Source organism: Artemia sp. Qi Xiang Cuo, chromosome 1 (genome assembly GCF_049724085.1).
Source record: "Artemia sp. Qi Xiang Cuo chromosome 1, ASM4972408v1, whole genome shotgun sequence".
Taxonomy (NCBI): domain Eukaryota; kingdom Metazoa; phylum Arthropoda; class Branchiopoda; order Anostraca; family Artemiidae; genus Artemia; species Artemia sp. Qi Xiang Cuo.
The window spans coordinates 70,550,351-70,562,591 of NC_142794.1; the positions used below are offsets into that span (position 1 = coordinate 70,550,351).

Below are 12,241 nucleotides of genomic sequence, written 5' to 3' on the forward strand. Positions count from 1 at the left end.
TAAAATATAAATGGACTTTTTTGAAACATTGATTTCTTAAATAGAGGTTTAGTGTCTGAAAGTGTCCTAACCTAATCTAACCTTTTTCTGGCTCTATCGACGGATACAGCTTAAGAATATTGGACACTCCGTGACCAAATTTTGCCAAAAATTTTCCATGCAAGATGTGTATACGCGGACGTTGGGCTACCAAGTTGGGTAAATCTTCTATGTTCAAAGTGTTTGGTTTAGTCAGGTGTGTCAATAAAATATAAATGGACTTCTTTGAAATACTGATTTCTTAAATAGAGGTTTAGAGTCTGAAATTGAGTACCTCCTATTCAAGAGCCAAAAAAGTGGTTTCTTGTAGTTGTCTCATTTTGGCTTATTTTGGTAGATTTTTTTTTCGTAAATGAGTCAATGTAAATGTAAATAGAAAAAAGCATACGATTTGTAGGGAATTTGAAACCAAATGTTGAAGTGTTTCTTAGAATTGAACAGAGGGTGGTTGTTCCTTCTGGTAGTAACCGTTTAACTATACATTTGTGAATTTTTTTAGTTGCACCGTTCGACATGGCTTGGAAAACTACATATGAGAAACCCTATGATTTAATTAGCAAGCGGACTGTGTCTCTAAATTTGACTGTATATCAACCATTAATCTGTATGAATCCCTTTAGTTTGGTAACTGTTTTTTATTTAGTCTTCTATTTTTTCAGTGTCTCTATAAAATGCATTTGGACTTCTTGACATGCTGATTTTTACTTGGAAGTTGAGTGTTCTCATTTTTTTACTGTCTGACCAGGAAGCATTTGGATATGAAGAAAAAGTAACTATTTCGAGGCATTATTTAGGCGATATGTTCTTTGGTCATGGTAAGCATGCTTATTATCTTTGTCTACTCCAGTTAAGGAATACCAAAAGCAAGAAAGGTTCTGATGAAGGTAAAGAGTAAAATTAGAACTTAACAAAAAAATTTGAATGATCGTTTCAGTTTATGCAACAAATATCCATGGAATTAGATAAAATAAACTGATTGGTCTTTCCCTATATTTGTCGAATTATGCAAACAAGCAGCGACTGCTATTGGACGACAGGCAGGCATGGAAAAAGAACACCACGTAGATTCTTTTGTGACGATCGGATAAAGATTATTCTTTTTTTGCTCCTATCCTAAATTAAATTAAAGTTATCCTGACCCCCCCCCCCCAAAAAAAAAAAATCTCCCTAGAAGTTTCAACTTGAGAGTAAATAGGGTAGACTTACTAAAACTAAAAGTTAGGAAATACTCATTTACGAAGAGAAAAGATTCCCACTTCAAGAGCGCATCCAGGATTTTTTTTTCTTTTTGAGGGGGGCTCCTTTTCGTGGGGGCTTACCAAAAAACTGTACATAATACAAATAAAAGTTGTTTATTCACATTTTCATTACTTTTTTACGAGTCAGAAAAAAAACTTTATGGGGGGAAGTAAAATCTGATAAAACTCCAGTCGAGTTCTTCATCTACATGCGTAAAATTGTCTAATATGTTTTTTTTTACTGCAAAATGCACCTTTTGTCTCAAAAATGAATATATTCCAAATATTTTACTTTTTAGTAATCGAAAAAAAGACCAATGTCGAACCCTAACTCATCACCTTGAGATTGGGAATTTGGGTCTCTGCCCACTGAGCTAGCCGAGCTTGTCATTTGCCTATAGGGCCTTGATCTATGCATACAGGTTTTCTCCTGAGTTACAAAAAAAAAACTGGGTAACTTAGCGCTTAAATAAAACACGAAACACTGCCTCCTATTGACTCCAAACCTATCAAAAGCATTGTATAAAAATAATCTAAGCACTAGGCTAACTAAATCACTAATTATCTAATAAATGTCCTTATTTTCCACCCTTTAGCTTTTTTGTAATTTTGAGCTGACCTTTGCAACATAAGCCAATGTTACAACATTAGCTTTTTCAGACAACTGAGTATATGCGATCTATGAGAATTTTTCAGCCTTCGTTGAAAAAAAAAAATCAAACTTTCCCTGAATATCTCTAAGCATTCTTACTTTACTTTAGATTTCCCTGAATCCCTAGATTCAAAATAAGTGTCCCTAAAAGAAGAAATTTACCCCTTAAATAGGGTGATCTCCCTAAAAGTAGAAGTCCTGGTGTTGTTTACTAGGCTATAATTTCATCGAGGAGTGCCACTAATCAAGGTCACTGCAGCACCATTCGCCATTACGATTCTGGTTAGGCAAAAATAGCGACGAAGACCACACTCACTACAGATCACTACAAATCTTAAAAAAGTTTGCACAAAAAATAATCTGCATGTAGTATTCACAAATAATTTTAGAATCATAAATTTTCTAAATTCTGGTAAAGATAAAACCCCAGTTACTCGCCAAAGAGGGGTCTATCAAATACCATGCGATTGTGGCAAATATTATATAGGTAGAACACACCAGAATTTAGAAAAGCGCATACAACAGCATAAAGATGATATTGTCAAAGCTCTAAATTCTAATATTTCCACTGTTTCATCTGATTCTGCATTAGGCAGCCATATTTTTGAAAATCCTAACCACAATATACTTTTTGATGAATCTGCCCTTATTAGCAATGACCTAGGCATAAAGCAGGTAGTACGAGACTCAATTGAAATCAGACTTAAGATTAATAATAATATTTCCTTAAATAGGGACTTGGGGGAATATACACTAAATGCTCTATACACAAATTTAATTAAAAATGATCTTACAAAATATTTTAAAAAACCGATAGACATTAACACAGAACCAGTTACAAAAAGACCTTTGAGGTTAGCTGCCAAAAAGGCTGGATTAGCAATAAGAACATGTTTTTAATTTATTTTCTTTCATTTCATTGAATCGTCTTGTTTTACCTTACTTTTTATCAGTCCTGGTTGAACTTCGCTGAAGTAATGATGCTAGGATTGTTTTGAAAGAATTTCCACTTTTTTGGTTTTATTGGTCGCATGTTGTTGTGAGTCTTTTTTCTTTTATATATTTTTGTCTTGCTGAGGACGGCCCTTGGACATAGGGCCGAAATATTCATTCAAATTATCTCCACTGTCTTACAAAAAGATTTCCCTTTTGTTCTTCGTACTTTTGTTGTTTGTGGTTAGGCAAACTTCTGAAAGGTCCACCCTGACACCATTTTGTGTCCTAACAAGCGCGGTTTCCTTTTCTGGGATAGGGACGGAGGAAGGAGGGTATGAGAGGAGCGTGCGGAGACCCCAAACCATCTCAAAACACCGGAACAGCTCCAACGTTATATACACAGGCGAGTTTTGTCAGGGAATCGTCAGGGTTTGACAATTTGTGTGCAGAAGGTAATAACAGATCTCGCTAGTTTCTCAAAGCCAAAACCTCTCGCTAGTTGCTAAGTTGATACAACCGAGAACCCACGTCAAGAGGATAATGGATGAGGAAACAGACCTAGGAAATTATATTTATAAAATTCTGTTTCTTCATCTATTTGTTCTGCTCTAGAAAAAAAAATCATTACGCTTCGATTTCCTGAAAAAAAAAACTTGGACAACTATAGTTACTACGTTTTGGTAGAGGACAGCCACATAGAACTAAGGAGTTCTCCTGATTTCATTTATGTTGGTTCTGATGAAAGATAAATGCTAGGAATATTTTTGGTTATATAGGCCATCACTCTCAAAAATTCATTTAAAGTATAATGTATTTTTACTCGACCGTGTGCTCAAAGAAATGTTTTACCATTGAATTCCCGTTATTGCACGTGTTGGGGTCTGTCATTAAGTTGCCCCATAACTATTATATTTATTCTAAATAAATAACTCAGGGATGAAACAGAAAATAAGAAAAGAAAAGCTAACTGACTACCCAATAGGAAAAATGACTGGTCGAAATCAAGAATGACATTCAACCCAGCAGGCGTCTGTCGATTCCCCGTTAAAGCACAGCTGTTGTCTTTAAATCAACTATCCAAGGATGCATGAAATTCACTTTTTTATGAAACATAACGGAAGAGACTATATGGATATTTGTGTCTATCAAGCCTTAAGCTTATTTAGATTAGCATATCAATTCAAACTGAAATCAAGTGGAGCAACATTTGTACTTGAGGCTGGATTTCTGTAGAAATTAGTTGGGCGTTTTGCCATCTAGGACTGTGATTGTCTTTTCCAGAAGTGTGATGCGCATAACCCCAGGGTGCGAGAAGAGATTTTTTTTTGGATTACGGGTTATACCAGAGTTTTGTGGGGACGTGTTCATGCCCTGTGCAAGAAACAAGCTTTTGGACATGGAAGAGCATCTCAGATAAAACCTGAAAAAAAATTGTGACCACTTGGATCGCGTTTTGTTTAGATAAAAGGGTGAGATTTATTTAGGGTGAAATTCGGTGAAACACTGCGGTACAATTGCGGTGAAATTCTGACAGACAATGATACATTCTTTCAAGTGAACACAACCAAGTGACATCGCAGTGTTGTTTCCAGTTAGTATCTCTGAAAGCGAAATTCTTGGGTCGTCATAGAAAATTTCCAAAAAAAATACATCTTTGAATACCTACCAAAACAAATAATGCCAATTTACGTTTTTATAGAGCGCTTGTTTATTCAAAGCATCAACAGGAAGCTTTATTTATTTAAGAACATTTTTGTGGGTCAAATAATTGAATTTTTACGATAGGCTAAAATATAGATAGAAGGGACTTGAACTACATATATTGACATTTTTGTCACTGAACGACGTTAGTTTTGGTTTTTGGGGCAAAAATTAACTCCTGTCTGAACTTGGCTTAAAATCGTTCATAAACGATGATTATGAAAAAAAATCAGGTAAGAAAAACAGATATTCTAAGTGCGAGAGGCTATTTAATTTTGACCCCAAAGCCTTGGCTGTTTTTGCAATAGGTTCCACGGAAGACTAGATTCGAATGTTTCTTTGGCCAGTTTCTCACAGACACAATAAGACAAAAATTCGTGGGGTACTCAAAAATTCTTTTTGGAGTACTCAGCGTTTTAAGATTGTAGAACAGGGTACACTTATGACAAACATTGCGAAAAACTGGATTAGACTTAGTCAATTCCTTGACAAACTTTATCGTCTTCTTGTAACTTACTCTGACTATCCGCAAACTCAAATTCCAGAATTTTCCCTGTCCTATGGCAATAAATAAGTAAAATGCCATCATAGTCAATTTTAATTTTGATCTCTGAACTGTCAGCCAGTGTATAAAATTTTAACCCAAATTTCACGGTGATCAAGAATGAAAAGATCGAAAAACACTGCTATTCATTGAACTTAATAGAAATGTCTCCGCATCGAAAACTTCACTTTCAAGCTCAGGGATAGCAAGCAGTTCGTATTAACACTCGGAAGTAATATGTTATGGTCTATTTCTCACTTAACTTCTTTAGGGCTTTTTGCTGCCAGTTATCTTGGCTAACTAAACAGTTAACCGCAAAAACACAATAATCTCCGACTTAAAAACTAGATATTGCAATCATAGATGCATTTAATTAGTAAGGTTGAGAACCCAAAGCCGACAGAAATTGGCGATCTTGGGATAATTGGCAGTCTTTTACTGCCAATTTTCTAGATAGATTTGACAGAATTTAGTTTTCAATCAGATCCATAAGCCAAAATTCTCAGAGTGGCACCGCATTACCAACTTTCCTTGACCAAACTTTCCCATATTCTACCAGAACCTACTGTAACTATCCGCAAACTCTTTAAACGATTGCAAAACTTTAAAAGTTTCAATAACACTAAAATGCCTAAAATACCATCAAAATCAATTTTAATTTTGATTCCTCAATTGTCAGCTATTGTGAAAAACACTGCCCCTATTTCTCGGTATTCAAGAATAAAAAGGTAGAAAAACGCTGCTCTAGGTCAGAGTTAATAGAAGAGAGTTAAAGAACTGTTACAAAACTCATGGGTGACAAGCAGTTAGCTTCGACACATTGAAATAACATGCTATGGTCTATTTTTCACTCATCTTCCTTAGGGATTTTTACTTCCAGTTATCTTTCTTAACTATACTAAACAGTTAACCGCAAAAATACGACAATCTCCGAGTAAAAGCCAGGTATTGCAATTAAAAATGCATTTAGGTAATAGGCCTGGAAGCCCAGAGCCGGTTGTAACTTTCAGTTTTGAGACTATTATAAAAGAAGAAAACATAAAGATCCACTTCATTTTGATTTCTCAACTCTCAGCCAGTGTACAACGGCTTGACCTTAATTTCACGGTGCTTGAAGAACACAGATCTAGGATATTGAATAGAACTGTTCTAGATCTGACCATATAACTAGATTTTTAATAGAGCTGCAATTTAGTAAAGAGTGAACTACGGTCTATAACAATTGAGAATTTAGAAACGATAGCTCTGAGTAAGTGTCTAGTTAGAAAAATGTTCAAACAAACACTGATTCAGAATTAAAAACTTTTATTCGGATTCAACAGAATTTTAGTATGTACTTATAACAACAAATTTATTTGGATTTTATAAAAAAAAAAACCACAAACTAAAGGTTTGTTGCATCCCAGAATGAAAAACAAGCATTGTTGTATTTTTGCATGGACAACTGTATTGTGCATCTCTTTTTCCGCCACGGCTGGTAGGTTGAATGAAAATTTTAGAGAGATGGTTAACGATCCATCTTGAAGTTAATGCTCTTATCTAATAATTTATTTCATAATAATTTATCGTGTGATCGCCACAGTAAACTGCCATATGGCAGTTTACTTTAGGAGCCACCAATGGAGTAAATAAGGCTGGGAAACACAAAATTGTAGCACTGAAATTACGTTGACAACCCTCAACTGGAGGATTGTAGTCCCCCATCATGGTTGTGGAATCAGCAGCAGCCTAATAATGAGCAAATCGTAGGCCAGACTAGGCGAAATTTCTTGACTGCACTCTCTAAGTGAGAAAAAATTATAAATTGACACTCATTTAGAAAAAAACATCCTTTATTTGAATTTAAGTGAATATTAATTTTTAATTATGAAAATAATATGTTGAGATTTTCGAAAATGAACCTTAAACCCCTTAAACTTATTGATACCGAAGATGACATGAACATAACAGATTGATGTTGCTCTGCGAATTCTGCCTGGCTGTTCTGATTGAAAACGAAATTTTTCTAAATCTTTTTTTAGGCAAACAAAATTTCTTTTCTTTTTTCAGAAAGAACATTCCTTGATAAAATGACTCCTGTGAGTACCAATTAAAAAAAGCAAAACATTTGGTTTATATTCTATTGGTATTCCATAGGCTACTCTATACTACATACTCTAATTCGAACACAAACCTTTGACTTATTCGAAACAAAATCTTGATGGCCGGAAAAAACGAATTCTTCCTGTCTGATGCGAAACTGAAGTGAACGAATATTCATTTACACTAATCGTCCGTTCAGATGCATGGGAAAACCGATCCGTTTCCCATGGTGCCGATCTGCTTTTGAGCGTTTACCCATGCAGCTGAATGGGCTACGACATAATTTTTTCTCAATCCGGCGAAATCTTATTCCTATTTGGACCTTGCTTTGCCTATGAAACAAAGGAACAGAGTAGAAGAAGAAATAATTAATTCATAGGAAGAAGGAGAAGAATTAAAATAGAGCTACCGGGTCAGAGTTGGAGCCCAAGGATAGTATAGGCAAAGCTATAATAACCATATTGGGCGTGATGACTTAGGAACAAGCAGATAAAAGTCAAACTCAAAACACACATAAATAAAACCTAAAAAAAAACTAAATAAAACCTAAGCGAAATAAAATTGATAGTAATATTAGATTTAAATACAACATATATTATTACGGATGACTAAATGAAACCTAGAATGAAAAGGAAATGCTGCGCATAAGAGTGGGGCCACTCACCGCTCAAACTCTCTAAAAGACACGATGTGAACGAATATTCATTTACACTAATGGTCCGCTCAGACACATGGAGAGTGTCGTCTGAACGTAAACCGCTTTATCCTTAGTTTTATTATTCAAGTTCATAGCATTTTGGAAAACTCGGTAAAAATATTTCATCTATAAACTTGACCCTTAGCTGAGATGCTTTTTTAAGGATTAATGCAAAAAAAAGTTCTCCAAATAATAGTACAGAGCCCTATTAAGAGCCAAGACCAGCAGAAATAAATTCCTATAATAATTCAAACTCCAAATTACCAGAAAATACTATTAAAGAATAAATGAAACCCAAAGCGAACAGAAACTAAATAAACAGTCATAGCAAACAAAATACGCAACAGGTACTAATACAAATGAATAAATAAATCTTACAAGTTGAATATTCAAATCGAACTTAAAACAACCAAAAATCACTACAAACAAGAGTTTGGGTTTAACTTTGAGTTTAACAAGAGTTTCACTGTTTAAAAAAATAGAGTTGTGAGAAAGTCAAACTTTAGCGTAAAGAGCGAGGCGTTGAGGAGGGGACAGCCCCTTTCATATACGGAATAATTTCTGTTCGTTTTAAGTTTTAACGGCGTTCCTTATACATTCAGTTAAAAAAACTTGTTTTTTTTATTTAATTTTTGAACGTTTTTTAATTAATACAGGTTTTGATTTTGGCTCACCGTACATGAATAATTAAAAAAAAATTGAATATTAATTTTACTTTTATTTGGTTAAATGGCTTTCTCGAAACCTGTTTAATTTTATTTACGAACGTTTTTATTAGTAATAAATATACGTAACTTACGAATTAACTTACGTAACGAACCTCTATATTCTTATATTTTTTATTACGTATATTAGAGGGTTCGCCTCCTAGTCAATACCATGCTCTTTAAGCAAGAGTTCGAATTTTGTTCCGATTCTTTAAAAATGACCGCTTAATCACAAATGCCGTTAATCAGAATAAATAGCTCTTATGAAAGTACTAAATAGTCTTTAGCTTAAAGAGCGAGGTATTGACTAGGGGATGAAACCAATCATATACGTAATATTTTCCGTCGTTTTAAGTTTTGATGTTGCTGCTTGCTTTCAGTTATAAAACTTGTTTTTTTTATATTTAATTTCTGATATTTTTTTAAATAATGCTGGGAAATCCGGCACCCCCTTCATAGCAATGTCCCTTCTCCCATGAAAACTTCCTTCATGGAAAGATCCTCCCACATAACCCCCGACCTCCCCCCCCCACTACCACAAAAAATTCCCTCTGAAAACGTCTGTATACTTCCCAATAACCAATACTATATGTTAACATTGGGTAAAGTTCATAACTTTCAGCCCTCTCCCCGGGGACTTTGGGGGATTAAGTCATCCTAAAAGACATAGTTATCATATTTTTGACCATGCTGAACAAAATGGCTATCTCAAAATTTTGATCGGGTGACTTTGGGAAAAAATGAGCGTGGGAGGGGGCCTAGTTGCCCTCCATTTTTTCGGTCACTTGAAAAGAGTGCTAGAACTTTTAATTTCCACGATATTTTAGGACCACTGGGTTGATACGATCACCCGTGGGAAAAAAAAACAAACAAACAAATAAACACGCATCCGTGATCTTTCGTCTGGAAAAAAATGCAAAATTCCACATTTTTGTAGATAGGAGCTTGAAACCTATGCAGTAGGGTTCTCTGATACGCTGAATATGATGGTGTGATTTTCATTAGGGTTCTATAGCTTTTAGGGGGTCTTTTCCCCTTTTTTCGAAAATCAGCCAAATTTTCTCAGGTGCGTAACTTTTGATAGGTAGAACTTAACTTGATGAAACTTATATATTTTAAATCAGCATTAAAATCTGATTCTTTTGATGTATCTATTGGTATCAAAATTCCGTTTTCTAGAGTTTCGGTTACGATTGAGCCGGGTCGCTCCTTACTTACAGTTCCTTACCACGAACTGTTTGACTATAGGCCTATGCATCTCGGACAGTCAGTAGTAACATAGGTGCTGATCCAGCCGGCACAAGAAACGGGACAAGATAATAGTGTATACAATATGAACGGTACATGAAAAAATACATGAAAACCCACGCCTTTGACACTATAGTTAGACATGGAAGCATGTTATGAAGCAATTGGGGAGATTACGTTCAATGAGAGTGAGTATCCTCTCACACCTATACTTCCTTGGCACCTTTTTAGAGCATGTACTCGTGGATACCTTTCCAAGCAACGTGATTAAACACGCTTTTACAATCGGAATGGTTTGATTGACATTTGCAAAAAATGGGTAATTAGTGATTGGATAATTTTTTAACATGAAATCTCTGAATAAAATATTTTTGGAGGGATGGGATGATGGGAGCGAGGTGTCTTAGAGTACTTATAATGGTGTTGTTTGGGGAGATTACGTTCCTTGGCACCTTTTCAGAACATGTACTCGTGGATACCTTTCCAAGCACAGCGATTAAACACGCTTTTAAAATCGGAATTGTTTGATTGACAGTTGCAAAAAAGGGGTAATTAGTGATTGGATAATTTTTAACATGAAATCTCTGAATAAAATATTTTTGGAGGGATGGGATGATGGGAGCGAGGTGTCTTAGAGTACTTATAATGGTGTTGTTTGGGGAGATTACGTTCCTTGGCACCTTTTCAGAACATGTACTCGTGGATACCTTTCCAAGCAACGTGATTAAACACGCTTTTACAATCTGAATTGTTTGATTGACATTTGCAAAAAAGGGGTAATTAGTGATTGGATAATTTTTTTAACAAGAAATCTCTGAATAAAATATTTTTGGAAGGATGGAATGATGGGAGCGAGGTGTCTTTGAGTACTTATAATGGTGTTATTTGGTGAGATTACGTTCCGTGGCACCTTTTCAGAGCATGTACTTATGGATTTGCATACTTTATGTTCCTTCCTGTGCTATTTGGGTACTTTACGTTCCTTGACACCTTTCCAGAGCATGTACTTATGGATTTGCTTGCCTTATGTTCCTTGCCACCTTTTCAGGGTATGTACTTATGGATTTGGGTGGATTATGTTCCTTCCTGTGCTATTTGGGGAGATTACGTTCCTTGACACGTTTTCAGGGCATGTACTTATGGATTTGAGTGGATTATGCTCCTTCCTATGCTATTCTAAGGGCTTATGTTCCTCCCATGCTATTCTATAACGCTATGTTCCCTCCCCATGCTATTCTAAGGGCTTATGTTCCCTCCTATGCTATTCTAAGGGTTTATGTTCCCTCCCCATGCTATTCTAAGGGCTTATGTTCCCTCCTATGCTATTCTAAGGGTTTATGTTCCCTCCCATGCTATTCTAAGGGCTTATGTTCCCTCCTATTCTATTATAATGGCTTATGTTCCCTCCCATGCTATTCTAAGGGTTTATGTTCCCTCCCATGCTATTCCAAGGATTTATTTTCCCTCCCATGCAATTCTATAGCACTATGTTCCTTCCTATGCTATTCTAAGGGCTTATTTTCCCTCCCATGCTATTTTATAGCGCTATGTTCCTTCCTATGTTATTCTATGGGACCTCTACACGTGATTAAACACGTTTTGAAACTACATGTTATTTGCTTATGTCCAGTTAGAGTGGCGCGCCACTCTAAGTGAACCTAGATCAAGCCATTTTTTTGGATATCTCTCTCACTATAACTCTTTTTGTGTGTCGTGTCTTGTGGCGTGCCACTCTAAGTGAACCTAGATCAATCCAACTTTTTGGATATCTCTCTCACTATGACTCTGTTTGTGTGTCGTGTCTGTGCGTGTTTCGTCTCAATGTGTGTGTCATCTCTGTGGGTGTGTCGTCTCTGTTTTTGTGTCTTCTCTGTATGTTTATCGTCTCTGTGTGCGTGTGTGTGGTCTCTGTGTATGTGTCGTCTCTTTGTGTGTTTTGTCTGTGTGTGTGTGTCGTCTCTGTGTCTGTGTTGTCTCTACGTGTGTGTCGTCTCTGTGTGTGTGCATGTCGTTTCTGTGTGTTTGTCCTCTCTATGAGTGAGTCGTCTCTCTGTGTCTGTCGTCTCTGTGTGTTTGTGTCTGCCGTCTCTGTGTGTTTGTCCTCTCTGTGTGTGAGTCGGCTCTATGTGTGTGTGTGTGTTGTCCCTCTATGTGTATCGTCTCTGTGTGTTTGTCGTCTCTGTGCGTGTGTCATCTCTATGTGTAAGTCGTCACTTTGTGTGTGTCGTCTCTCTGTGTGTGTGTCCTCTCTGTGTGGGTGTCGTCGTGTGTGTGTGTGTGTGTGTGTGTATGTGTGCTGTCTCTATGTATGTGTGTCGTCTCTATGTGAGTTTTGTATCTGTGTGCGTCTCGTCTCTGTGGGTGTGTCGTCTCTGTTTTTGTGTCTTCTCTGTATGT

The 12,241-nt window shown here is 36.2% G+C and overlaps 1 protein-coding gene across 2 annotated transcripts in view; it reads left to right on the forward strand.

The window, feature by feature from the left end:
* Positions 1-12,241, forward strand: part of sha (shavenoid) — a 150,417-nt gene that overhangs the window by 25,255 nt on the left and 112,921 nt on the right. For both annotated transcript variants that reach the window (XM_089096051.1, XM_089096056.1), the window contains exon 2: positions 699-854. In XM_089096051.1, coding sequence (XP_088952177.1) covers positions 731-854 — 124 coding nt within the window. In that variant the 5' untranslated portion in view covers positions 699-730. The remainder of the gene's footprint in view (positions 1-698; positions 855-12,241) is intronic.